This window comes from Botrytis porri, assembly GCF_014898465.1.
Source record: "Botrytis porri strain MUCL 3234 chromosome Unknown BPOR_008, whole genome shotgun sequence".
NCBI lineage: Eukaryota > Fungi > Ascomycota > Leotiomycetes > Helotiales > Sclerotiniaceae > Botrytis > Botrytis porri.
The window spans coordinates 2,503,766-2,530,992 of record NW_024066082.1 but is presented as its reverse complement, the minus strand read 5'-3'; the positions used below and the strand labels follow the sequence as shown (position 1 = coordinate 2,530,992).

The 27,227-nt window shown below is 43.0% G+C and overlaps 6 protein-coding genes across 6 annotated transcripts; 4 read left to right on the top strand and 2 right to left on the bottom strand.

The window, feature by feature from the left end:
* Positions 1-679: 679 nt before the first annotated feature.
* Positions 680-2,959, bottom strand: EAF01_006829 (uncharacterized protein). Its single transcript, XM_038915083.1, has 2 exons — positions 2,464-2,959; positions 680-2,409 (listed from the first exon to the last, which is right to left on the bottom strand). Exons 1-2 carry the CDS (start codon positions 2,541-2,543, stop codon positions 924-926), a joined length of 1,566 nt encoding a protein of 521 aa, XP_038770038.1. The 5' UTR covers positions 2,544-2,959; the 3' UTR covers positions 680-923.
* Positions 2,960-3,449: 490 nt separating this feature from the next.
* EAF01_006828 (uncharacterized protein) lies at positions 3,450-4,759 on the top strand (the record flags this gene model as incomplete). Its single annotated transcript, XM_038915082.1, has 4 exons — positions 3,450-3,614; positions 3,673-4,402; positions 4,455-4,504; positions 4,559-4,759. 4 exons carry the CDS (start codon positions 3,450-3,452, stop codon positions 4,757-4,759), a joined length of 1,146 nt encoding a protein of 381 aa, XP_038770037.1.
* A 131-nt stretch (positions 4,760-4,890) lies between these two features.
* EAF01_006827 (uncharacterized protein) lies at positions 4,891-7,087 on the bottom strand. Its single transcript, XM_038915081.1, has 3 exons — positions 5,895-7,087; positions 5,798-5,843; positions 4,891-5,749 (listed from the first exon to the last, which is right to left on the bottom strand). The coding sequence occupies exons 1-3, from the start codon at positions 6,064-6,066 to the stop codon at positions 4,900-4,902; spliced, it is 1,068 nt and encodes a 355-aa protein (XP_038770036.1). The 5' UTR covers positions 6,067-7,087; the 3' UTR covers positions 4,891-4,899.
* Positions 7,088-7,531: 444 nt separating this feature from the next.
* Positions 7,532-9,544, top strand: EAF01_006826 (uncharacterized protein; the record flags this gene model as incomplete). Its single annotated transcript, XM_038915080.1, has 3 exons — positions 7,532-8,257; positions 8,386-9,462; positions 9,524-9,544. The coding sequence occupies 3 exons, from the start codon at positions 7,532-7,534 to the stop codon at positions 9,542-9,544; spliced, it is 1,824 nt and encodes a 607-aa protein (XP_038770035.1).
* Positions 9,545-10,590: 1,046 nt separating this feature from the next.
* On the top strand, positions 10,591-11,760 carry EAF01_006825 (uncharacterized protein; the record flags this gene model as incomplete). The annotated part of the gene is made up of 1 exon (XM_038915079.1): positions 10,591-11,760. The coding sequence occupies one exon, from the start codon at positions 10,591-10,593 to the stop codon at positions 11,758-11,760; it is 1,170 nt and encodes a 389-aa protein (XP_038770034.1).
* A 10,021-nt stretch (positions 11,761-21,781) lies between these two features.
* Positions 21,782-24,073, top strand: EAF01_006824 (uncharacterized protein; the record flags this gene model as incomplete). The annotated part of the gene is made up of 3 exons (XM_038915078.1): positions 21,782-21,821; positions 21,900-23,422; positions 23,486-24,073. The coding sequence occupies 3 exons, from the start codon at positions 21,782-21,784 to the stop codon at positions 24,071-24,073; spliced, it is 2,151 nt and encodes a 716-aa protein (XP_038770033.1).
* Between the last annotated feature and the right edge of the window lie 3,154 nt (positions 24,074-27,227).

Genomic DNA, 27,227 nt, shown 5'->3' with positions numbered 1-27,227 from the left:
CGGCCCCATCTACCCATCTCCACCAATTCTCTCCACAACTATGTGAATCCCTCTGCCGCTCCCAGCCAACCTAGAAGCTCGAGCTAAAAATTCGCATCGCGATCATGATCATCGGATTCTGAAGTCCCTGTACAGTACTCTCTACCACCCCCTTTCTCTCCTATCCCTTCTCCGCATATCGCCAAATCCAAGCCAGCCCTAAACGACAACTAACCATCTCCCAAAAATAGCATTCTATCAAACACGCATTCATGATATGTATCTTCAATATCCTCCTCCAACTAGTTATTTTTACATTACTCGTCCTCGATCTCTCTTCATGTCATCACCACACACTCACTTCGCCCATCACAATCGCAGCCCTACATAGTACTATAACGGAGTATGTGTTATGTATCTGAGGGGGACCGTTGAACATAGCGGGTATGATTTTGTGCATCCATCCTTTACAAAAAAGGCATGATTTGCACTGTGAGAAATTCCATATTTGTTATGGAAGTCTGCATTTTACGGATTGGGCGCCTGGCACTGACCGGGCACGCATTGATAAAGAGAAGGAGAATGATCCCATGCTCCTTAAAAAGATCAAGAGAAGACAACGTACAAATCATTGGCTCACAGGGAACTTGGTTCTTAAAACAATCATTTGAAAAAAAAGTGGAGTTCACTGGATAATCAATTTGCACTTCGCTAAATGTTCATATTTTTTTTTTGCAATCCATAATATACATCTTGAAATATGGTGCACTAGCATGTAGGATTTGATTTACCACTTCACTACCTCGAGCTTAGCCGGGTGCTCTGTTCCCTGCATGCCTCCCAACCTCATAACCATTTTAAGTTGTGCAAACAACATTCAAACGCCGTTTCCAAACAACGCCACCCAAGGATATAAAAGAAATACCATCAGAGAATAGTTAAACTCATTGTTGGTCGTTCATGTTGAGTTCATCAAACTCGTCTAGCAACTCATTCATATCAATCTTTGGTGTCTCATCTTCACCATCACTCGTCTCGGCCACACTCATAGCATCCGCTTCCTTCTGAGCCTGTTGAGCCTTGTATAGAGCAAGTGTCTGCCTGAGCTCAGGATCTTCTTCAACATCCTGTAAGAACATCTCATAATCTCTATCCATCTTTTCTTGATCTTGCTTCCGGGGCAAGACTTCTCCTTCTTCTTTACCCATACGCTTGAGGCGCCAGTTCCTGTTCTTGGACTTCTTCTTTCGTGCGTACAATTTCTTGACAAGCATTACATCAGGAATTTTCGATGCATAGTTGTTTGATTCTTCGAGGGCGTCATATTGGGGGTTATTGAAATTAGTACCAGTCATCATATATCCCATAACAGAGTCCCCAGGATGGACGACATTTCCGAGATGTGTTCTCGTGTAGAAGGTTTTGTCATTTGATCCGAGGTCAGATGCACGAGCAACAGTAGCCTCAGCAAGAGCCCATCGTCCCTTTGTAGGACCCAAGGGCTCAATGTCCATAATGACAAATTCCACCAATTCCTGAACATCAGCCAAAGGCTTGAATGGTGCACGCCAGTATATGGGACAACTGATTTCTGCAGTTTGAAGAGATTGTGGGTCAAGGATATTGATAGAATTACCAATTCGGTAGCAAAGACCAAGAGGTGAAATGTTTCCAGCCGACTTTGCTAACTTAATTGGAAGTGCAACCAAATCATCCTTACAAATCGGTACCAATTCGACGGAAAAGGAGAACTTGTAGGATTTCGTAGATGTGTGAATGTCCATGGAAATAAGTTCTTGAGACTTCTTCGCTGTAATAGGGGCAACCGAGTTCAAGAAGTCGACAAACTTTTCCGCCGAATTTCGTGCTGCGAAGAAAAAATCTAAACCATCCTTGACTTCCTTGATGTTAATTGTATCCTTGTGTGCACCGTGCTTCAAGATCAATTGTTCCAGGTACAGGAAGGTCCTCTTGTGAGGAACCTTTTGTCTAACTTGCACACAAGCTCTCCATGTATTCGCGGTGTAAGATTTCGCACAATCGGGACATTGCTGATAGGCAACTACATATTCGACCTCGAATGACTGTTGCAAAACGACACCTTCCGATACCGAATCTTGTATAGTGAGCTTGACCTTGATTCTTCGAGAATGAGGTTCCGTCCAGATAAAACTCGCATCGATAATTCGAACTTTATGTAAACCTCTAAGTTTTTTTAGGCAAAGGGCAAGGAGTTCTCGGGATTCGAGGGAGGCTTGGATCCAGGTTTGAGGTGGGAGTAACCATCTTTCGCAATCTCGACAGAAGTGTACAGTGGCTTCTCTTTGAATACCTTGCGATACATCGACGGTAAGCTTTACACAATCATAGCAGAGAGCACCGGCGGAAGTAGTTCCATCGATAGGAGCGCCACAGTTGCAGCAGAGAATACTTTGAAACTATCAGCGATAGGAACTTGAATGAATTCCTGAAGAAGAAACTTACGTAGCACCAGTTTTTGGTTCTTGTGTCTGAAATCTGGAGGCAATAGATACCGGCGCGTCGTCAACATCCATAGCAGACATGATGGCGGGCTTTTTCTAGTATTTTTTCTTTTGATGGTGGGATTTTGATAAAAGAGAAAAAAGTTGCCCCGCAGAGATAAACGATAGAGAATGACGCCGCTAGACACACTAGGGTGGCGAAGGCGGGCTACCAATTGGTACGGATAGTCTTAACGACCATACTGGCACTTGATTTCTCAGCACTCAGGCTCACGGGGTTTATGAGCCATAATGAGTGATGGAAGGCAATTCAAAAGCCTGTCCTGCTTCAAATCAAATTTTCGAATTCAAAATCTGTCCAATGCATGTTCAGATGAGCTGAGAGCTTCTTCCAAGAACAAACGTGACTTATGTCAGCTGTAAATCACGTGCTAAATCAACTCTCATCTGGGTAGGCTCGGTAGGTTAGTCAGTGGGAGAGTTCGGGGATGGAGGTCCTAGGTAGAGAGATCTTCTCTATAGGTGATGCGTAATAAATGCAACTATCTACTCTCGATTCCTGATATATCCACTCTGTTATCACATTTCCCAAACAACATTCGTGATCGCTAAGCACAATTGCACCATCTTTCATTGACCAATAACCACTCTGATATCTCAACGATCAACTACACCGAATTGCGTGTCATCTGTCTTTGCTTGCGTCTTGGGTGTCCCGAGCGAGTTACGATCTGATTGTTATCTATCATTAGATCTTGCGGAGTGGTAATTGAGGAGCAAGCTCCAATAAGAACCTTGGGTGATGTCGTTATCAAGAATCGACGGGTTGAATGTGGTAGGTTTGGCGAATGAGCTACATTGACGTTGCGAATGGGCGCCATGCCAGATGTATTTAAGTCCTTCAAATGTCCGTCTGATCAAGAAAGCTAGAGTTAAACTTATACATCCAACAATCGCAACACTACAATAACAACCCTATTAAAAACAATGGCGCCTTCAGCAACAGAAACAGTTTCTCTTCCAACTCAAGTGAAGAAGTCTGTGACTGATAGATTCAGTCGCGATGAGCTTGGAAACTATAAAGAGCTTGCTCCTACCTCGTTTGATAAAGAAGCCGAAGAGAAAGGTCTTGGCAAATTTGCTCCTGCGTCGGTATGTGTTCACCATAGTTCATTGCGAGTGACGAAACTCTTCTAATGCCCAGACTCAGTATCCACATTATCTCCCAACTTGGGACGATATTACATACCCACCTCTTGAATCTTTTGAGCACAGAGACCATGGATTGGATGCCGATACAACCTATCCAGAACTACTCGCATCGGGAGTTGAGGCAGTTGAACTGACACCCGCGATGGGCACAGAAATCAAAGGTGTACAATTAAGCAAATTGAGCAATGCTGGCAAAGATCAATTGGCTCGATTTGTCGCAGAGAGAAAGGTCGTAGCTTTCAGAGATCAAGACTTTGCAGATCTACCAATCGTAGACGCTGTTAAATATGGCAGCTATTTCGGACGACCTCACATCCATCCCACATCAGGAGCTCCACTAAATCATCCTGAAGTTCACCTAGTACACAGAGCAGCTGGTGACAAAACTGCTGATAGTTTCTTCGAGACTCGAACAAATAGTGTAGCATGGCACTCTGATGTCACATATGAGAAGCAGCCACCGGGAACGACCTTCTTATATGTTCTTGACGTCCCAGAAACTGGAGGGGATACTCTCTTTGCTAATGGTGTCGAAGCATATAATCGTCTCAGTGATGCATTTAAAGAACGTCTGCATGGACTTTCTGCGACACATTCAGGTATCGAGCAAGTGAACGCCTCTCGCTATAGGAATGGCATTGCTCGTAGGGAGCCTGTCGTGAACGTTCATCCTATTATCCGAACGCATCCTGTGACTGGAGAAAAGGCATTGTACGTTAACAAACAATGTAAGTATAAGCGATTTTCACTTAGTGTGTTCGTCACTGACCTATTTTCAAGTCACCCGAAAAATCATAGGATTGAAACAAGAAGAAAGCGATGTACTATTGGTAATTTCCTCCCCAATGTTACAATATATCAACGATTATCTAACTGTTTTGTAGAATTTCCTGTATGATCATATTGCACTAGGCGCCGACTTCCACGTAAGAGTCAAGTGGGCACCAAAAACTGTAGTTGTTTGGGATAACAGAGTGGCAACTCATACCGCTCTTGTTGATTGGTCTGGTGGAGCACGCAGGCATCTCGCGCGTATCACACCACAAGCCGAAGCACCATACGAGACTCCATTCAAGGCATCATGATGTGCACAAACCTCTTGTAGTTGCGATGATCGTAATAAACCATTTAGTTCAAAGTTCATGAATGAAGCTTTCAGCGAGAACCGTGAATGATATGTGATATAAAATCGTAATGATAATTTCAACATATGATTGTTGATCAATTATAAGAATGTCGGTATGATGTCGAGCTTCTTTTTGTCTTCCTCCTCCTGTTTTCTTCTAAGTTTCGTCTGCGCAATTCGTCTTGCTATCCTATCTTGTGTGATAGATGAATTAGAGGACGGATCAGCAATCGGAGCTTTGGTAGGGTTATAAACACTGGCATCAAGAGTCACAGGAATACTCGAACTTTGCAGCTTACTCGGAGTTGCTGTTGTTGAGATTGTCGATAACATGGCTTCTGACTCTGTATTAACAGCATCTCTCCCAGGGATTGGTTTAGAGAGTGAGAACTTGGGAACCGAAATAGGTGCATCTAGATCATCATCGTCTTCGGAAGCTGTAGCATCTAGATCTAAATCCACAGCTTGAGTCTTAGTTTTGATAGTCGGAGAGGACACGCGCTGTGAGGTCTTAAATTTAGTGGGATTGCGAAATCCCGCAGCTGCTCTTGTAGTTTTGGTTGGAGAAGAGATGTTCATGAGTGATATACCTCTTTTCTTTGGACTTGTCATCAGGCCATAAAGTGATGTTCCAACAAAGGGCAAAGTTTCTTCGTCACTATCACCAGAAAGGCCATCTTCATTTTTGCCAACTAATTTCTCTAGAACTTTTCGCTGATTTTTCGACCTTGCAACTTCTTCGGCTTTACGCCTTGTTGCATCTGGCATTCTACCAACCACAGGCCTTGAAATCGAATTAATGGCTTCAGCATTTCGTGTTTTGGCCATTTTTCCAAGTCTTTTATATTCGGCTGTGTGTAGATGTACAGTGAACGACTTTGCAACTGTCAAAAATTCGTCTTCAACAATACGATATTTATCATCATGCTCTCGACCTTCCTCCATGAAACTACTACCTGGTTAGCCACAAACGAATAGATTTTAAAATCGAACAAACCTTTCAGTGGGAGGTTCTGGTGGAGGCGATGTAGATGGTTCACGACCTTGATCAAAATCAGCCTAAGAATTAGAGTAATGCCTACAAGAGTACAAACTATGGCTTATGGCTTTGATCCGCTTAGGTGGATAGTTGAAATCATCATCGCTGTCAGAAAGAGAAGCTTCAACACGAAGGCGCTTTGTAGACCTGCCGACCGACGCAATGGTTTTCCTTGGAAGGGATAGTGTAGTCGAACCATTCTTTTTCTTCCATGGAAGTGTTCTCATGTTTTAATGATAATCCTAATACTTGACGTGGGACCAAGCCTTGGAAAGTAGAGGTGCTGCCCGTTGGTAACTACTATGAACAAATAAGATAAGCGGAAAACCGGGATTTTTTGCAAGACAAGTTGAAAGTCAACGTGAATAATATTAGGTACGACTAAATTCATTGCCGATAATGGCTTGTTGTAAGATTGATTCTTTGTTCGAAAACGTAATAAGGCCTTCAACAAAATGGGCGGGACTGGAGTCTCTTTGCAAAGGTAAAATTCGGCAAGCAAGTAGTGAATAACCATTCCTCCTAGGTGTTTCAATCGCTTTCAACTTTGAACCTGCAACGGCAGAAATGACCACGCGTGCCAAGCTGTTCAAGTGGTTTCCGTAATGAAAGCGATTCTTGTGTACTGGTGCAGCGGCGTGATTGAAGAACAATACAACGAAATGCTCTGTCTATTATCGATAGTCGGTATAATTGCTCGTCGATATCATCAAGCAACATCAAAGTATTCAGTGGATGGGATGTCATGAAGTCGTCCGTGTGTGCTCACCATAATCCTTCAGCGCGGCGTTTCGTGGACGCAGAAAAGTTTGTCCTGGTAGAAAGACGTTGATTGACCAAATCAAAGCTTCAGCAGACACTGAAGTGGGTGTAGCGGGATCGTCTAAAGAGTGTTGTAAGATGGGACGATGAGACGATAATGTAATGCGCCCTATTGTCAAGGGACGCATTCACCACGAGTGCTTCCTTGATATGTTCTTGTCGAGCCTTTTGATGGGCAGTAACTAGATGACCGTCTCTAGTTCTTCGATCGTAGTTCTCAAATGAAAGACAAACCACTTGATGCAGCCATATGCGTTCTGTCTGTCACAGCGCGCGAACAACACTTCCGCAGAGAGAAAAGCCAGTGATGTCTGATCTGGGGAAGAATTGTTAGAGTTAACTAGCTTGAAAGTTCTCGTAGTGTTTTCGCAACTCAAGTTTTATTTCATATCAGCCAAGGCCTTTGTATTACTGCCTCTTCCAATGTGGAACATTTGAGACATCTCTTTCTTGTGATAAAGAAATCGAGATTCTGATATTGACGCGTTTCACCGCCATGATTCATCTGATTTTCTGCATGACCTTGTCACGTGCTGTATCTGAGCCATGGACCCACTTTTACAGGGCGCAACTCTCCAGAATTGGAAAGAAGCTTCGATGACTGTTCTAGAGCTCAGGGCGTATTCATATCCTGTAGCCTACACTCTCTTCTTCGAGCCCTTCACTTGACAGGGTTCCATTAAAGGAGAAATCGCAATCAAAAGCCAATTTGACACGTATAAGAAAGACATATCACATACTTGCCTCTCGTAACAGTTCTATACTGCTCTTATTCTCCAATTTCTTCGTTTGTTATATATCGACAATTCAATGTTCAGACCTCAGTTCGATATTGAAAGTCGTCCAAGGACCAAATAGGAGAGGAACATCATGTCTTCTACTACTGGCAAGAAAAGAACCTTCTCTAGCGACGAGGAGACAACGGATGAAAAGTCTCATTATGATTCATCCACCGAGGATATACACCTCCCTTTTCAATCTCCCTCTACAGCTATGATGAGATTTGGCGATGTAGGATTGCCAATTGGACAATCAAACAACCAGCAAGCCACTCTTTTTTACCTCTCCTTAATTGAGGCAAGATGTAAAGCACAAGCTTTGACCAGCGCGAACTCTGTTCGTGGTCCAGATGATCAATTGCCGGAGAATCATCCAGAGATCCAGCGTTCAACTCAACGGCTCTTTAGCCATATGGCGGGTGAGCTTCGAAGGTTAGGCGTACTTCCCAGAGCAGACGAGCTTGCAGGTCGACAATTTGCAGCTCTACGCGAGGGCTATCTCTCAACATTCGATTCCATTCTCTCTCAAATTGCATCGCAGCGTGTACAGACTTCAACCTTTAGCCAAAACTCCATCCTTCCATTAGCGTCTAATTCATCGATGGAAATGTCCTATTTCGACCAGCCGCAAAATTTCAATCTTGCAATGATACCCAAGAACCCTTTCTCGTCAGCTGCTTTGACTACAAATCCTTTTCAATACAGGTCAATTTACAACAGAGAATGGGAGCAGATTAGCTTGCTAGGCAAAGGAGGATTTGGAGCAGTCTATAAAGTAAAACACAGAGTTGATGACCTAGAGTGCGCTATCAAGAAGGTGAGTAAGAATAATTATGCCCCTTGAGCATAGCATTTGTCATTGTTCGGGTGTCGAGGATCTCAATTTAATTGACCATCCCAATCGATTCAAGTTGCAAAAAGACGTCTCTTGCTGACTTCCTGTAGGTCATCATTACACCAGATCAGCTACGCAAGGTTGACACAGCGGCACTGTTGTCTGAGGTGAAAGCATTAGCTGAACATAAACACCCCAATATTGTCAACTACTATGGTTGTTGGATTGAGATGGGGAATGCAATTGTTCCGTCAACAAGGCGTTTAATGAATGCCGAGGACGAGTCGAGCTATCTCTCAATGTCTATGAGTGAGGTTGAACAATCAGAAGATGAACTTGGGATGCAGCAAGACCCCACTTTCGGCATGAATGATCTGCGCTTGGACATGGAGAAAGAACTTAATAAAGACAACAGAAGACGGGGTAAAACTAGCAGTGACCAGGTCCTCACAAATAGTGGTGATGGTGGTATCGTTTTCGATGTTTCAAATGCTACCGCGACAAGATCCGGCGCGAAGTCGCCAGAGGAAAGCGAAGATGAAGAGGAAGAATATGAAAGTAACAACAATGGCAATGCCATCACTCCACATGACAATAGAGCTCGCATTCTATACATCCGATTTACTGTCTATCCTCTTACATTAGAGGAATACATCTCGACGGATACACCACAACCAGGTCACGAGTTTCCTATCCGCCACTGCTTTCATACACTTCCCACAATTCGAATACTAGGTGCTATCCTAAATGGAGTCCAATATCTGCACGCAAAACGCCTGGTTCATAGAGATCTCAAGCCCGCCAATATATTCCTATCCGCCAAGAAGGACCTGGAAGCATTCGTTCCCTCGCACGACCTAATAGACGTCAGCAGAAGCGCCTGTCCCACGTGTACTGGATCTGCCGACGAAAACAAAGCTTACATTACGCCGTGCATTGGCGATCTCGGACTAGCAGTCAAACTTGCTGAAACTACGGCTACTCCTGCTACTGGACCATCTACTAGAGCTATTGAGCTTAATCCCTCAACACAGCTTTCTCGTCTCGGGTCAAAGCAAGCAGGTACAAAGCTTTATATGCCTCCGGGAAAGTCCACTATTGTCTGCCCTAAATTAGACGTTTATGCCTTGGGAATTATAGCGTTTGAGCTCATTATCCCCTTTACTACCCGCACCGAGCGTCACATTGTATTGAATGATATTAAAATTGGGAGATATCCGGCAGGATTTGAGAATCATGAGATGGCAGAGGGGATTAAGGGGATGCTAGCTGAGAAGAGATCCGAAAGGTGGGATTGTGAAATGGTTAGGAGATGGATTGAAGGGTTTGAATAGTCCAGATACAACCCGGCAGCTGGAACCTTCAACTGTTCAATCCCATTGGAAAGTTGATGTGGTTTGAGATTCTGGATTCAGTCTTAATATTAAGAGCCTTTCAAATATTGAAAGCTCACACTATAGTCGGACACGCTGCCTCTGTGGAAGGCGGCGAAGATGGGAGGAGTCATTTTTAGAGTAGTACTATACCCGGTTTAGGTTGCTGAGAATTTCAAAGGACTGGATTTTATTTGCGAATGTGTTTCACTTCGATTATCAAGTTTCGCTGCTTATTATTCCTCATTCTACAAATCGGACAACTTCTCACAACAGTAATACACTAGGTGCGTTCTTCAACGTGTACACAGCTATAGCAGCTTTATTTCAAGTGAATTGAGACACCTAAAATTGCCAAAGTCATTTTAGTCATTTTAAACTATGCTTTACTTTTATCTTGTCTATTCCAGGTGATTTTGTACATGAAAAATGGAAGAATAAACAGGAATACTGTATAATCACTAGCTCACTGTTGTTCCTTCCTCCTTGGATTGATCAATTGGAAATGCACACATTTCCTAGAAAGAATCGTAAATATGAGCACTTGTCGTTCATTTTCACAGATCATATAGTGCCATACAGTATTGAGTTTTTAGCATGTCTCTAGATCTAATAGCCCTACAACCTGAGCATTTCCAAGTACTAACCTTAGCCATATCGCACCTACTCCTCTGTGTTCGGATCTGTGCATTTTACTATGATCTCAGGGCAAGAACGCAATTCAATTATGGGCAAGTAACCTCAAGTGTAATTCCACCCAGTGTTCTCGAACTTCATGACAACCTCAGAGCCTGACAAAGTTCAGAAATTTTGGAAACATTTTTGCTATTCTCTTACTTTTTAAACTGTGATACAGACTCGAGATATCTTCAAAATTCATTGGTCCAGCAGCATGTTCTGATTTCGAAATTGACTATTGCTACAACGGAAGTAATTATCATCATGTCAAAACATCCCTTCTCAAAAGACCTTCCTTCAAAGCCTTTTCATACACCACCTGATACCCATGAACGCGAGAAAGCTCGGAACGAAAGGTCTATGAGACGCGGCGGCTCTTGGTTCACAAAAGGAACATCCAACATGATTCGTCAGTGGCATTCCCGACCGAAAACTTCTGCAGATGCTGTTCTTGTCGACCACCCAGAAATATCTGCCACGAAAGTGGTCGTTTCAAAGTATTCAGAAATTCCAAACACTTATGGAGATATTAAAGTCGTTATCTTACAACTCAAAACCGCCACATCCTTGAACCTTAGACCGGCAATATATTTCATTCACGGTGACCCTTTCATGGCCGATGGACCCCTTGACGGTATATCCGGCTTCTTCGATCTGATCAAACAACTTGATCTTGTGCTGTTCACAATCGATTATCGCCTTCTGGACAAGTGTTGGTGCCCCACTCCACTAACAGATTGCTATCGTGGTCTTCAATACGCTTTCAAAGAGGCCAACAATTTGCGCATTGATCCTACGAAGATAATGATAGCTGGGCAGTTTTTAGGTGGAGGGCTTGCTGCCGCAACTGCAATCATGGCTCGTGATGGAGTCGATATGGGACTACATGAAGGGGGAAAGTTAATGGCACAGTGCTTAGTCTGCCCTGTAATCGATGATCGCTTGGTTATGAAATTGAAAGAAGATACCGAAGACGAAGGGGAGTTCTGGACCACTACAGTCTTGAGGAAAACTGTATGGGATTATTATCAGCCGGACATTTATATCATTCCAGACTATTATTCCGACCTCCAGCTTATATTAGACGCTGATGCGAGGGACAAAACAACTCTTTCAGAAGCTCTACGGAAAGAAAAAGTCCGGAGAACCTATCATCGGTCACAGCATCTGAGATATGTAACGCCAGCCTGTGCGCCAAATTTGTATGATTTACCACCAACATGGATTGATGTCGGAAGGGAGGAAGTGTTTAGAGACCAAGTCATGAAATATGCGACGAGATTGATGGACGCTGGGAATGAAACGGAGTTGCATATTTTGGAGGGGAACCGTTGTGATTTTGACAGTTTACATAGACCCCAGACAAAACTCTCTCAAGCCTACATGAATTTGAGATTAGAATGGATAAGAAAAGCATTCAAGAAAAGTAGATAATTGTACCTCTTTCATAGGGTGGTAAAGAACAGATTATTATGAGTCAATCTCAACCACCGTTCAACAATATGTGCTAGCATCAACATCCAATCAAAAGACACAATCCCGCTCTCCTCCGCCAAGGTATCAAAAAGTATATCACTACATGTCGTGTCGTCTCCCCGCCCCTACCAGAACCCCCGCAATTCCAGCCCCCACGGCGCTGCTATCCCAAAGGAGAAATTGGCCCCGGACTCCACGTCTAAACCATGTTCTATCACTCACACACATATGTTATCTGCACATGCAATGTGATAGTGACTACGACTGTGATCGGCAAATCATACACAAATGAAGAAATTCCACGGAGTAAGATTCTGATTCCTGCACTCCGCTATCACATTCCCATGTTCCGTGATTGCGTGCGTGCGGTTCGTGCATCTTCTCGGGAAATTTTTTGCTGATGGGGGTGCGTGGTCAGGGGGTGGGATTGGGGATCCGTGCTGCCTGCCGAGAGCTGAGGTCGTATTGCATTTTGTGGGTGAGAATTGTTTGCTGTTTGGTTTGATTGGGGTAGTAGTGAGGAAAGGAGGTTGATGAATTGAAGAATTTTATAATTCCTGTCATCACATGCATTTAGATGATGCATTGACAGTTAGATCTCTGGTAATATGAAGTTCAACTTCAAATTAACTGGTGATATTTTTTTCGCCTAGCACTCAAGACCATTTATCGTCGCCGACTCCTCAAAAACAGTGTAAAAGTGAGCGTGAGAGTAATAAAGATCAATAATCCAATACTATTCTTTTCACTAGCAGAAAATCAAAGTTTTTAAAGCATCCATGAAAAGGCCTCGCGGAAAATCTCACACGAGGGATATTGGTGAGAATATGCATGGCACATTTGCGGGAAATGAAACTTCACCCCGAAGAAGTACTGTGAGTTTACCTATACCAGGTATCTTTCGCATTCACCTGTCTATACCCAGGCAAGAAGTCCGAAGTGGGATGGGCAGTTTTGAAGTAAGATGGGATAATATCATGGCAAGACCTCCCCAAATCTCCTCGCCGATTTCTTTCCCGTTTTATGAATCAATTGTATATAGCGGAAACGAAAGTCAATTCACTATACCTAGAAGATTGAGCCAGTATAGTCTAGAGTGAGATCTCTTGTTGCACATCTTGAATTCTCAGCTTCCAAATCCATTCTATGACAGTGAATTGAGATTTTCTCATCATTCACGAGTAGAAATATATGATGTGTAAAGTACAACGGATGTATAGTGTACATCATAGATACGCATGTACTATATTCTTGACACGCTCTCTACTGTACATTACCTCTTCCTCTTTTGAGTCTTACACTTGTTTAAGAGGCTTGTACTTGAAAGTGCGGGCTCGAGTAAAGTTTGACTCGATAGTTATGTAGCACCTACTGAATTGATCATATTCTTTTTCATAAGCGTGCTAACCTTCGATGCTCTCAATGGGCCGGCATCGCTGATAGCCTTGATACTTTGTGGTACCTTTATTCCATCCTTGCCTCCCGTCGCAGTCGCAGCAAGCCGAGTGATCCCCCACGGGGAAGAAAATATGAATCTATCCGTAATGTTCCAAGGGATATTGGTGGCACTCTATCATTTATAAACCCCAAAGCCCTGTCGCTATCCCGCGAAGACGGTTATGCTTCGTGGATCAATCATCTATGCACATGCCAAGTGGACAGGAAAGAAAAGGCTGATCACATACCGTGTACCCATACCGCCCTCGAAATTCTCTCTTGCATACCGCCCTTTTCCCGTTATAATTTCGCCCGGAACGGCCTGAGAGAATTGTTGATTTCTCAAAATTGCTTAGAATCCACGTGGCGAGCGCGGGAACACATCTATATGCTATCGTCATCAATTTCCGTTTTCGTCCTCGCCACGTGGAGTCTTCGTACAGGACAGGGTAAGCGTCCTTTCTTTTGCTTCTTTCCCTTCGCAAACAGTTTAGCTTTTGATCGTTTTCAATGCAAGGTCGTCAGTTAGTTCAGCTTGCTGTTTTAGATGTTATGCAGCACACAATGGTAGTCTAGGCCAGCACTTTGCCAACAGGTGCGTACATGAAATTGTGATCAACCCGACGACCAGGAACCGAAATTCGGCTTCATGCAGTAAGCCAAGCGTAGAAAGATCAAATGATTTGAGGATCCAGAGCCGTGGTTGGTAAGATGTTGCTGTGGCACAAGGATGTAAGGCCCTGTTACTTGTCTATGCATGGAAGAAAAAACACAAATAGAATCAAAGATGGAAAGTAAGCCTTCTGAGTTTTATATTCTTTGCTGGTAAGTACCAACACAGTCATATTAACAGAAGCCTTATCGCAACAATTAGATCATGCAACAATAAGATCAGAAAATAGCAGCTGATGGGAATCGTGCTGTTGGAAATCAACGAGATCAGCTGAAAATGACAATCGATACATGATGATTCTTGGCGAATTGACCAGACGTATTCTGAGGCCCGGATGGTGCCGACCGACTTTTCAGAAACGAAAAGTCTTGTGCAAGGCAGTAGGTCATGCAGGTAGCCATATGGGAAATTACACGGAGTTTGCCTTGGTGGCGTAGTAATCGAAGTATCTTAAGAAGGCGCGCTTAGTTGAATGAGCTACGCATCACATAGAAAATAAAGATAGAGTGGAAAGAGGAGCTTAAAATAATTGAGAACTGTCAGCCAAAAGTTTGGTGGCGCAATAAAGACTGATATCTGGTCTGACTGAAGGTTATGTGAGCTTTATTAAGTATTGTATCGTGGCTCCGTCTGATTTATTGGACCACTCGTCAACGTTGTTGTGTATGGTGTGGTGTTCGTCCAGTGATTTGGTGCCGCAAGCGACGAGCTGGCCTGCTCCCTGGCATAATAGAATACAAGCGTAGGTTGTACAAAGAAAAAACCTAGTAGATGATCGTAACTTTATTTCACATCACACCCGAAAGGCCAATCTAGCTTTCGAGGCAAGTCGGTAATGAGGTATGAGTATGGGACCTTGCATGAGGTAGGACGAAGTACAACAATGGGATGGATTCGACAATATCGTGTACTACGACGGTAGAGTTACGGATTCTCGAGCCCAGTGATTGCGAAAATGATTGATATTGGTTATGAGATGAAGCAAGGAAACACTCGAAATATTGTTATTTTAATGATTCCTCTTGGGAATCTCTTTAGCAATTCAAACTATTGAAGCCACTCCCCAAGGAAGAAAGAAAAGTTATCTATGTTAGTCCCTAGTTTTGGGATTATAATTAACTCGCGAGCTGTCATATGAACTAAAGCTTACTATTCCTTGGTACCTTAAGTCCGTCGTTTTTTTGTTGGAAAAATACGATAGATACTTAACTGATTGATGTATGTGTGAAGGCTTCTCAACTTAACGCACGAAGATGGCGAGCAAGGGAATGAGATAGGGAGTAAAAGAAAAATAACTCTACTACCTTGATAGTAGCTGCATCTTGATATATCTATATGAAAAGCCCTATATCGTTGCCACTTTAGAGATAGGCTTAATACATAGAGTACAGAGTAGATCATCCATTTCGAAAATTGGAAGGAGCGAAGGAATATTCTTTAGCAAGATGATACATCCCCTGAAACGGAATATATGAAACTGGACAGATTAACTTTACGTCCCCAATGACAACATTTTCTACTTAGATTGTTGATCGCTTCATTTGTACAGTACGACCAAGACTTCGAACAGGAGGTAAGATTGGGTTCTTCTTTTTTTATGTAAAAGCAGCTTTTCATTTCTCTTCTCTGCTTCGTACCTAAGTATCTTTCGTGACTAATCACGTTCTAGTACTCTTTCTTTCCCTTGTAATGCTGATATCTATCAGCAGCTGCCCAATCCCATCTATTCAACCACACGAGAGGAGTCAATTATTTCAAAACAAGCACAGCCACGACTGATACCCAGGGTGTTCATCCAATCGTACAATTTAGTTATTTAAACGACCAAAGGGAGCATCATCCACATCTCCTGAATTTACTACTTGACTAGGATTAGGTCGGGGTTACTTTGGGAGAATCTCCCGCATGATCTGGTCAGTTCTCTCATTATTAGGTATGTCAGAAAAGATATTTGATATTATATTTTCATAAATTGCACCACTAAGATCGAGTTATTTGTTGTGGTGGTTTTCCTTCTATTAATAGTTCACATGATTGAATAGCAGACGAGATGACTCGGGTTAGGTATATGGATAATGAGTTACGAGGATGGAAGAGGCGGGTCGCGAGTATTTTGACCATTGTAGTACGCATTCCTCTTTACTTCCTTTGGGGAGCAAAAAAAGTAACTATACGTGAGTGTAACGAAGAAGAGAAAGCACTGCAGTGGTAGGAAGACTAAAATACGGGGTAATGTAATTATTCCTCCCTTTCTTTGATTTCACAGCAGCGGTGAATACAATTTTTATCTGTGCTCCGACGGTCACGACGGGAGGCTTGCGGTTTTCTCGTAAGGTTGCGAAAAGCTTTCCATGGTTGAACAACAGTCGATATAAAATCCCCAGTATCCATCCCAGCTCTTTAACCAAACAAGGAAAGAGTCAGAATATCAATCTGGCTACACCGGGGACAAAAAGGGAAAAGAGGTACGTATTGTTCGTTGAAATGAGAATTCGGATTTCCTTTCCGAATAGGCCTGTCGTTTGTGGCGTCCAGTGCCTAGTGACCCTACTTCTAGCCCTGTTTAACATGCACAATATGCACACCTACCTAGGCATAGCACTCGCTCAGGTCATCTACATTATGACACTCCCGAACATCCAGGCGTCGATCTTTTGTCTGCAGCAGCTTTACACTGCTGCCGTGATTCGTCAACTAAAACCCCAACGCCTATTCATCATTAAGGGCATCTCTCAACTACACTGGTGATGGAAAATGTATTCATCAAAAATCTCGATTAGAACCATCTAAACTTGGTCGGGAAAATCCACTTCGCGATTAAATAGTTCAGCAGTAATATTGCCTCTTGGAACACCAGTTCTCGCTCCAAGCTTTTCAGTATGAGAAGTGACAGCCATTAATTCCTGAAAGAGTCGAGCCTCCCACGCCCATCCCGCTAGCCTTACCCAGCTCTAGACCGAACCCGACGAAAGCGACTCAAACGACCAGAGAAGGGCAGGAATTCTTTCTCCGACAAAGTGGTCATTTGTGCTTGTGTTGCCAGGAGAATATGTCGAAAAAAACTCGAGCTGCTGTACAATATTGCGCAAAAACTTCCTGGGTATTAGCGTCTATTCCGAGGGGATTGCCTATGCCTACACTACGAACGATAGTAAGCAGACCCAGCACTACGGGAGAGAATAGTAAATGAAGTTCAGATTGACGATTCCGATGAGCTCACCAGAAGCTAAAATCGGATCCAGATGATGAGATCGTCGGACTTAGATAGTAATCGATAGACCTGAGATGCTATATCAAAAAATGGGAATTGATAGCCAGGGATGAGTTCTTGACAAGGTAGCAAAGTAGTCTCTCAGATAAATGAATGATCTTCTCAAGTGCCGAGTAAAGGAAGGGAATAAGTCTCACAATTGGCCAAGCATGAATATTAATGAAGGGTGCTTTTATACTGTATGTACAAAGTCTAGTGACGCTCATTTATGCAAGCATTGTATGCAAGATGCAAGTTGCCAAAGGGCAGATGATAGTTTCTTCGGAAGATTTCATTTGGGCATGAATGAACGGTAGATACCGCACTTTTGGTATTCTTTGTACATACGAAGGACATTCATGTACTTCGTACAGCTCTGCATAGTGCAAATGGACCTTCAGAATTACAATGAGCTTTTGATAGGTACTTGTTACACTTCTTTGATTTCCCACGAGTTGTGATGTGGAATATGATGAATGTGTATAGTATAGTACGAGAAATGCAATAGAAAGATTGAATGTGATTAAATAAGAATTATGTATAGTTATATGTATAAGTTAGTCGTCATAATGAAGAGTAACGCTATTGATTTTTACTGTCCTTGTGTGTGTTGTGCTGAGAACAAAATTAAACATCATTTGCTCAACCGAGAATACCCCTTCATCGGCCCAAGCAAAAAGTAATCATTCCTGAGCCCTAATTGGAAACGAAATAAAGTATGAAACGACTGCCCCTCAATCATCATCAATTCATTCGATTTTCGTTCTACTGTTTTTCTACTTTAGAAAATCCTATGCATCTCATTCGATTATTCTGCGAAAGCGGAGGAGCAGTATATTCCTTCAAGGTTCTGGGGGATTCCGGACAGTGGATTCCCTTGTACCCGTGGCTTCTAGATAGCTTCTAAACAAGGGCAGCTCAGGGAAGACAACAGAGTTTGCAGGGTAGAGCTCTAGGGAGTTAGGAGGGATCTCTCAACTTGTCATTGGCCTTCAAAAGGCTTATAGAGACAGAAAGCTTCTAATTTGTCACTATTTTTACATTAGTCGTGGCCCTATTTGATCCACTAAGTAGCTTCGCCGCAATTGAATCGATGGGCCTAGCAGGGGCAGCTACGACCTAGGCACGTTGTACGACAATAACATCTCATCTCGCGGCCATCCATCTCACCCGTGGATCTATTCCATGTCGAGTTGATTACCGAAATACTTCTATCAAGTAGCCAGCCAAGCTTGGGAGATGTCAAGTAGAAAATGATGAACAGGGTGAAAGTTTCCTTTTCGAAATTTCGATAACCCTTGTGATAGAACGATCCCCCCTCCCCCTCCCCATATAATTCCCTGTACGAAGTAGGCTCAAGGAAAATAAAAAGATCTTTCGGCAGGGACTTGTAAGAAAGAGGAAACTCATCCGAAAAGCGGAAGTTCTCCTATGCCCAAAGCATAATCCTATTCCGAACAAGGGTCCTCGTTAGAATTCTATTCGAACTTGTAACCCTGAGCTTGAGTGGGCTTGCTTTCCTTGTAGGCTTGTCTTCATTCCACTACCTCCCTAGGGAAAAATGTCACCGCCTCTTAGAGTAAAGGTTCTGTCATTTACATTCCCATCAATGAATTTTTTGGTAACTTACACCATCCATTGTTTTTCTAGTGACTTTCGTACCAGTCTTTTTTTTATTTTCTCAAAAATAAATAGTAAATAATATTAATTGTCATTTTTTTTTTAAATTCATACCACCAGAATCCCAAGAACGAAAAAAAGGAAAAGAAAGAGAGAAGAAAAAAAAGAAGAAAAAAAAAGCAAGCAACTTCGGTCCAATCTAATCCAAAGCTGGATGTCAAAAGCCTCCCTCTCCACATTCTGAATAAATCGGCATACAGTACAATTCACATTTCGATCTCATCATCAATTCAAGCCGCAGTCGCCGACCTACAGTATCGATATCTACTTTCATCGAGTGAAGCACACGACCAAACCCGATTAGATTTGACCTTGGCTTTCATATTCTTCAAAGCTAAGGAAGTCATCACTTTCCTACGTCCCAAATCTTCTCCACGTCTATACTCCTCCTAGAAAGAAAACCCGGTCGTATGCAAGAAAACGTATTCGTTATCCCCTCCATCAGGGAATGCATGTCATAGATTTAGTACTCATCCTACATCTCAGTTCAAACAACAACACTCTTCTCCCTTACCCAAGCCATATTCGAAGTCAGCGTCGAATGCGAGAAAGGCTCTCAGCCAAACTCTAATGTTCCTCCTCTGATCCTATACTGTCCACCTCGGTCTTCTACACATATGCACAAATCTCGACGATTTTGGTTTCTTTTTTTCCAAAACAAGAAAAAGCTTTGCATACTTCGCATCTTTCATATCTCGCTCATCAAATTCAACCTTCGATAAAAGTACTAATTGGCGATCACTGCCACTTCACTTCCGACACGTTCTTTACTATATCATACCATTTTATATATATTCCTTTCTGCGTTAAGAATATATCGTTTTTACAGCCTCTACATTTCAGATCAGCCCTTTTTCTCCCCACTACATCTCAACCTATAGTTTCAAGATTTTAGCAAGCACCCAAAACTGCGCAGCAGTACACCAAAATATCGACCGCATATTCTCAACCTTTACAAAGTTATCCTGCTCGGACTCGGAGTCAACGAAGCACCAGTGCCTCATTCCAAATCCTCTAAAGGCAACAGCCACACTCAACTACCCATATCAAGAACGTGTCTAGCCTGCATCCGAATCCTGCGGTTCGAAGTCTCCATTTCCATCCCAAACAACACGTCAACCGTTTATTTTTAATTTTTTTTTATAACAATACACAATCGGATAAAATTCAGAGCCGGAAAATAGTATATCAAAAGTTCGAAACTATACCGAGAATCCGATCAACGGACTTGATCGTGTTCTCTTCCGAGGAGAGTAAACAAACCAGTTAGAAAGCCTTTGATTTGGCCCAGCCTTTTCCAGGCGTTTGAAGCATTTTCCTGAATCGTTGAAATTGGTGTGACCACATTCAGCAGATCAGCCATCCATCAGCCGCCTCTGCACCATACACGAGATCTGAGCAATCAAGAAAAAGGCCACACGCACGCTTTACCTCTTTAGCTGACTACTGCCATTCTTCTTTGCCCAGCACGAGTTACTTAAGTTACTCATAAAACCTGCAAGTGCCTTCTAGACCCACCATTTGTATGTACTTCACGCTTTACCCTTTTTATTTATTCTTATTTTCGCACCATCCGCATCCTTGCATCTGGGAAGTCATATGTGCTATTCTATATACGGGACTAGGGTGGTGAGTTCATAACCTCCACCTCAATCACCACGCAACCTTACCACTAGGCTATCGTTATACCCTTGGTATACACTCGTTGATGTGCACATGCTACTTACTACCTACTCACTACTACACCACCTTTCCTAACAACTTGTCACCAGCACATTCGTCATGACGGCATGCTTCTGATATAGGAATACTGACATTTGCCTCGCAACGAACAGGTTCTCTTAAAAGGTTCGACCATTCGGGTGGCTGCATATCTTCTGGCAATCCGCAAATCCTATCGAACATCCAAGAAACCTCAACTTCTTTGTCCTGTACGTGCCTGCACCCTACCCTCACTATGAATGCGACTAAGCTATGAACGCCCCTCGTCAAGCCATCTTGAGAATACTGTTGTTCTCTTCATTTGTAAAGTTACTCAGGCTGATTGATCCACAGAGTTTCCTTTAGAATCGTTATCGACACTTACTATTTTAGTTTCATGCTCCCGAGACTTTGTTCAGACGATTTACGCCTCTGCCCTAGTTATTTCTAGAGTGCGGGAACTTAAGATCGCTAGTCAAGATCTTGAAAAACAAGCGTTGTTGAAAAAGCATTCAGCTCTGAAACTATTTCCTCGACTAGCCTGTTCTACTCAAGTTCTGTTACTTAAACTCGGCATCTCATCATTAATCGTTTTAAGTCGTTGTCGATCGAACTTTATTTCTTCCCAATAACGGAAACAGAAAAGGAGCCACTCTGCCTAAGAGATCTAGGGTACCAAGATCTATCTAACAGACTACTACTATCCACCCAATACTTTGTCACCTAAGTCTATCTTTCAAGATACTCCACTTCCATCGAGAGTTCTCTGACCGATTATAATACATTTCCTCGAATCTTCATATAGATACGCAGCGTAACAACACTCAAGTTCTTGCTTTCTTCACAACTTCATCACTTTAAGTTTTCTACAATTTCTATGGACCAAAGCCTTCTACAATACTCTCGATAATCAATAGTAGAACTTCTCAATTCGTGAAAGCTTCTACTCAGCGTCCTTGTGGTGTCGATAGCATCTTTTAGCCTTATTCCCCTCCCACCGCCAAACTGGCCTACTCAACTTACACCTTGTTCGACGTACGTGTATTCCATAACATTACACTGTCAAAGATATTCCTCCTGCTAATACAATGCTTTCCACACAGTCCGAACACCTATCTTCTGGTAGACCGATAATAATTGACGAAACTTATCCATCACCAGAGACTACAGCCTTACACGAAGGAGGGTACGAGGGAGCCCTTGTGCCCCGGGCGGATTCCCCGACAGATATCCTGTCAATGTCTGCCTACGGGAAGCCGCAACCACCACAGCTTCATGGTTAGTACAGCGAAGAACAGCTTCATACCTTGAAAAATGATGGTTATGCGAACGATGAAATCACTAACTTTGAAGTAGGCTACGAAACTTCTCGATCATATCCAGAGAATGCATTTCCATACCAAACCTCTTCATATGGAACGCAATCTTCAATTCCAACATCTACTCCGGCACCAGTTTACCATAATGCCGGGCAGATGACTTCACTAGGTTATGGATCGGGTAGCACACGTACTACTTACGATGAGCAATCGGGACCTTACTTGAATGTTGGGTCTACGCCGATACCCGAAGTTACATCTTTCTCGCCCCAGCGGGGAAGTCAGGGTACTCCAGTGAGCGTCTACATAACTACTTTGTACGAGTTATTAACCTCGAACTCGCCGACCTTTTATTTGGTGTTTGGACAACAAAAATGCCAGGCCTCAGTAAGAAAAATGAATCAGTCGGGAGGGGTTTGCACTTATATCTTGGCCTGTGAAGTTCCTCAATTCGCATCTACAAATTGGTCTTCTTCTAGAGTACCAGTATCAATGTTCATGGAAGGTGATGGAGATGTTATTTCCAAGGTCGATGTCGGGGATTTCACTTTCGAAAGTGATGTACACTCACTCGAGGGAACTAGGAAGCGGAAAATCTCGACTGAATCTGCGGAATTGATGAGGAGTCCACCCAAACGAAACTCCCAACAGCTGAAGCCAAAGGAGGAATTCCCTTATGCATTCTCTTCAAGTGATGGCTCGCCATCCTCATACTCACCATACCTTCAAGCAAGTTCTGCCTACAGTGGCATGATGCCTCAGTACAATAGATCCGGTGCCTACTCAACCCAGTCAGCGCCTAGAAATATGGGTTATGGATATGGAAGTTCTTCAACAGCGTCGCCACCCACCCTGAAAGCTCATTCTCCGCACGTATCTAGTTGGAACTCTGGCTACGCGACGATCGGTTCAAGTATGGCGCGAAGCCCTGGATTGCCATCCAACTCGATGCATCGATCAAACATGTCATCCTTGCCGTCTCCCGGCAACCCAGCCTTGATCAGAACTTCGACTTTGCAATCTTCAAGTCCGGGTGCCACACCTCATGCAGGTCACACGTACAATCCTTACCCAATGTACGCAAATAAGGCGAAATTGGAGATTAGCGGAGAATTGGGTGATATGATGGTAAACAATTGGACTGCAGAAGAATGGGAATCAAAGAGGCGGCTTGTTCAATTCAAACGATCACAATCTGGTTGCACGATCACGACAACTTTCAACGCTATTTCAGCCGATGAACGACCACCTCAATCGGTTGTAATCAGCTGCATATACTGGGAAGAAAAGAATGATTGTTATGTCACAAGCGTGGATACTATTACTCTACTGGAATCACTAGTCGCAGCAAAGTTTACCGTGGAAGAAAAGAACAGGATACGGAGAAATCTGGAAGGTTTCCGACCCGCAACTGTGTCCAAAGGAAAGCCTGACAGCGAGGAATTTTTCAAAGTCATCATGGCGTTTCCTAATCCTAAACCTCGTAACATTGAAAAGGATGTCAAGGTCTTCCACTGGAAGGATTTAGGTCCAGCTTTGAAGAAAATTATCAGCAAATATGTAAGCACGCATCACGGTATATTAATTTCTTGGTCCAAACTGAATACTAATAATGAATTATAGTCCGCCAGTCCTGCTTCAACTCTTCCACCCACACATGCTCCTGCCCTTCTGACACCTGTCAGCTCCACTGGTTACGCTACGGAAGCTTCCTCTGCAGGCTTACCGTACGCAAGTGATCATCATGGAGGAATCTCACCCCGATCAATATCAGGATCAACAACTTCTACATCTTACAATTCCAACATTCCCGCGCAAAGAGCAATTTCACCGCAAAGTCAAAAATCGATAGGTTATCAGGGTGGCCCCCCTGATCTAAGGATTGCAGGTGCACAAGAATCGAGTCATTGGCCACAAGGAACTGCACATCACATGCCTACACCACAACAACAATATCAAGCACAACTTGGAAATGCGGCAGCCGTAGCAGCAAGCGCTAGAGGCTCATGGGACTTATCGAATTATCTTGAAAATAGTTCCGCGACTGCCGCCGGCACTTCGGGTACAGGGGTTGATTATCAAGGTCAAGGTCAACAACATCAGACGCCGAGAAACGTTGTAGATGCTTCAATGGCTGGCGGGGGTAGTGGAAATCGCGCTTTGTCTTCGCTTCAACATCAACAGCAGAGTCAGCAGATACCGCGTACTTGAATCGTGAATCGATTACGCGGTCCTATTGGATGATAGGTGGAAGCTGATGAAGTCAAATTATGGGCCCATTACATCACATCTGATAGGGAACCTGGGATTTCGTGGGTGTGTATGAGAGCGTTGAGTGGGTGTCTTGTGCTGTGGTGCTTTTCATTCTTTCTCTACCGTTCTTCGAGCGATGGAATCCATTGGTCATGGGGTGTTTCTGATTTAACATGGGGCATGAAAGTGGGTTAGTGCAAGATGATGGATGCTCATTCGGCAGAAGTTATCTCGTATTACCCTCACATGCACATTCATGCATCAACATACCTTGCATGAATCCATGCACTACCACCCTGACAACCCTTGCTGCACATCAATTTATCTCTTATCGACAAATCGACCTATCAGCATATTCACTACCTTCGAAACGACCATTATCTACATTCAAGGTATACAAAAATACATCTTGGTTGTTTTGTCGTTGTACTTGCTTCTCTAAGCGACCTGCGTTTCACGAAACACTTCTGTTTATTCGTTGCTTTTGATGATACTTGCTTTCGATGGATCTAAGTATACTACCGTGGCTTCTTACGACTTCAATATCCACTACTGCCTACAACTGCCACTATTCTACAACCATGTTACCTATTACGACTATACTATACCGATATACAGCTGAATCCTCTAATGGCTACATTCATCCTCCACACCCTCTTCAAATGTATACACTCATCCCACTCTACGCAATCATCTTCATCATATAACACAGCCACCATACCACCATGTTACCGCCACCCGCTTATTTTCTTGTTTCTTACTGTTTACATGCATGACTATCTATCTTCAGACTCCTTGTCTATCTTACTCGTGTATCACCTGATGCACTACGACACTACCACACCCGAATTCGAATATTCTCTCAATACTTAATTTAGACTTCATTGCGTATGGTTTTCTCTGGATGGGAAGGGGCGACAGGATGGCTCTGGCTGGACTTATTAAAAATCATTGGTGGTGTGGCGTTTATCAATCCAGTTGCTATCTACTGCATTTTATCGTACTAGCATATACCAATATTCCCTTGGCCACTTACCTTGCGTTATTTTTCCCTATTTTCTTGCTTTGGACTTTTTAATCGTATCAGTGCTACATATGCTTTATTCGATGGCTTTCCTGGAATTACGAACAAGGTCTTGTTTCATATCATCATATGGCATCATCACTGGCACACATATCAGATGAACAAGACCTACCTACCTATCTTGGAAATCATCCCTAGCTATGGAACCCACCCTTGCTTGCTTGGCATATCTTTACACGATTTGGAGAAGTATGCACAGCTTGCATTGCATCGTGCATATTGCTTGCATGCAAATAACTCCCGAGCATCACGAATTTTAGCCCATTTCGCGTGGATTGGTCAATACACCTTACTCTGCGATACATTGGACACAAGAATGCCCATGCGTAACTCCTGTGTTCTCGTCAATAACGGGTTATCATTACTTTGAGAGTCCATCGATAGATCGGCTTTATTGCTCCACAGTCAGCTTTTTACAATAAGAGGGTGGGCTGGCAGATTTGTCACGGTCTCTCTTCGCTGCCGCTTTGTCTCCTATCTAGCCAGAAGAGATCTTGAGCCTTCTGGTTTCTTTACAATTTGTCTATCGCTACTTAGCCTGCCTTTGCTTTGATTTGCAATCTGCTGCGTAGTGGAGGTGTTGAGGAGATATATCTTTATCGTTACTAGATACCATTTGAGCGAGTCCGTCGAATTAGTTGAGACATCAATTTGTTTTCCTTTCGTTTATTTCAATTTCCGTTACGTTTTATTTGTCATTCGGGGTTTATATAGCTAGCGGGTCAATCATTTTCCATTTGTATTGGACTGGACACACGGACGGTAGTGGCCAAGCCGCAGTGGGCATTAAACGTTCACATAGGAGAGGAGTTGTTCGGTCACCAAAAAATACTTGTTTTCATTCTTTTGTTTGCATCTGATGTGGCTTGATTTGGGAGGACCGGATGGATGTGCTGGGTACATTTTGCGGGATTTGGACTAAAGCAAGGGTTTGATTTTTGTGGAATTACGGGGTACACATCTGTATGGTATCGCGAGATCTTAATGGCAAGGGAATGAGAGATCTCGCTCGGTAGAGAGTTGAGTACGGATTAGATGGGAACGACAAGGAGATCGACGAGATGAGATGAGATGAAAGAATAAATTTTATTTTACTATATGTTTATCTACTATATTCTGCCCAGGCATTTTAATTGGTTGTTGGCCTTGTGTTACTTAATTCTTAATAAGAGATTTTACATCATATCTCCCCTGAGACCTTGAATTTTTAAGGTGAATAGAGCTTGTTTCATGTTGGCTTACTTCTAGTGTGAAGATCCTATGGGAATTGGCCGTGACAAGCATCACTTCCTTTTAGATGCTTTCAACACACTTGTACCCTGATAGAAGATCTCCGACTCCAGATCCAAGGGTTAGTTCAAACTCAATCTGCAATAGACCCGTGATCTTTGTACGATCACACTAACCTTGACCGACATATGTGTCTAGAACCTAATTCTTCTTTAAGATCTCGCGATTTCAATGTCTTATTTTCGCCGCGAAATCCTGCCTTCATATATATGATATGGGCGAGATCTTCCAATTTGAGTTTGCACCTATGCTTTTGTAGATGGGATCTCTGATTATCAGTCAAAGAATTGACAAGTGATTGGACATCTAGTGGCACAGATGCATTTTGAGGTGCTGAAGGTGCCGGAAGATTCCTCTGCTCGAAATCAAAGGAGCGAGCAAGCGGGAGGATATCTGAAGACTAATATGTGTAGTTGAGCTTCGGAAACACCGATGAGTATCTCGGAATAGTATTATTCTTCAGAAATACTAGCACTTCGATTGGCAAGAACGGCGAAGATAGACAGCGCGGGATGAAAAGGTGTAAAATAGCGGCCCACAAGTCAAAAGGAACATAGGATTTCCAGCAGTTTGGGTCGAAACCGCGACCGCATTTTAAAATCTCCTAGTTCCGTATTTCGATTCATCAATTGTTACCGTGTGCTGAAGTGAGGTTATGCAACTGTATCCCCTGATGAGATCAAGTCACTTCCAAACCTTAATTTTTCTAAGCACAATTCACTAGAGAGATCCAGGTAT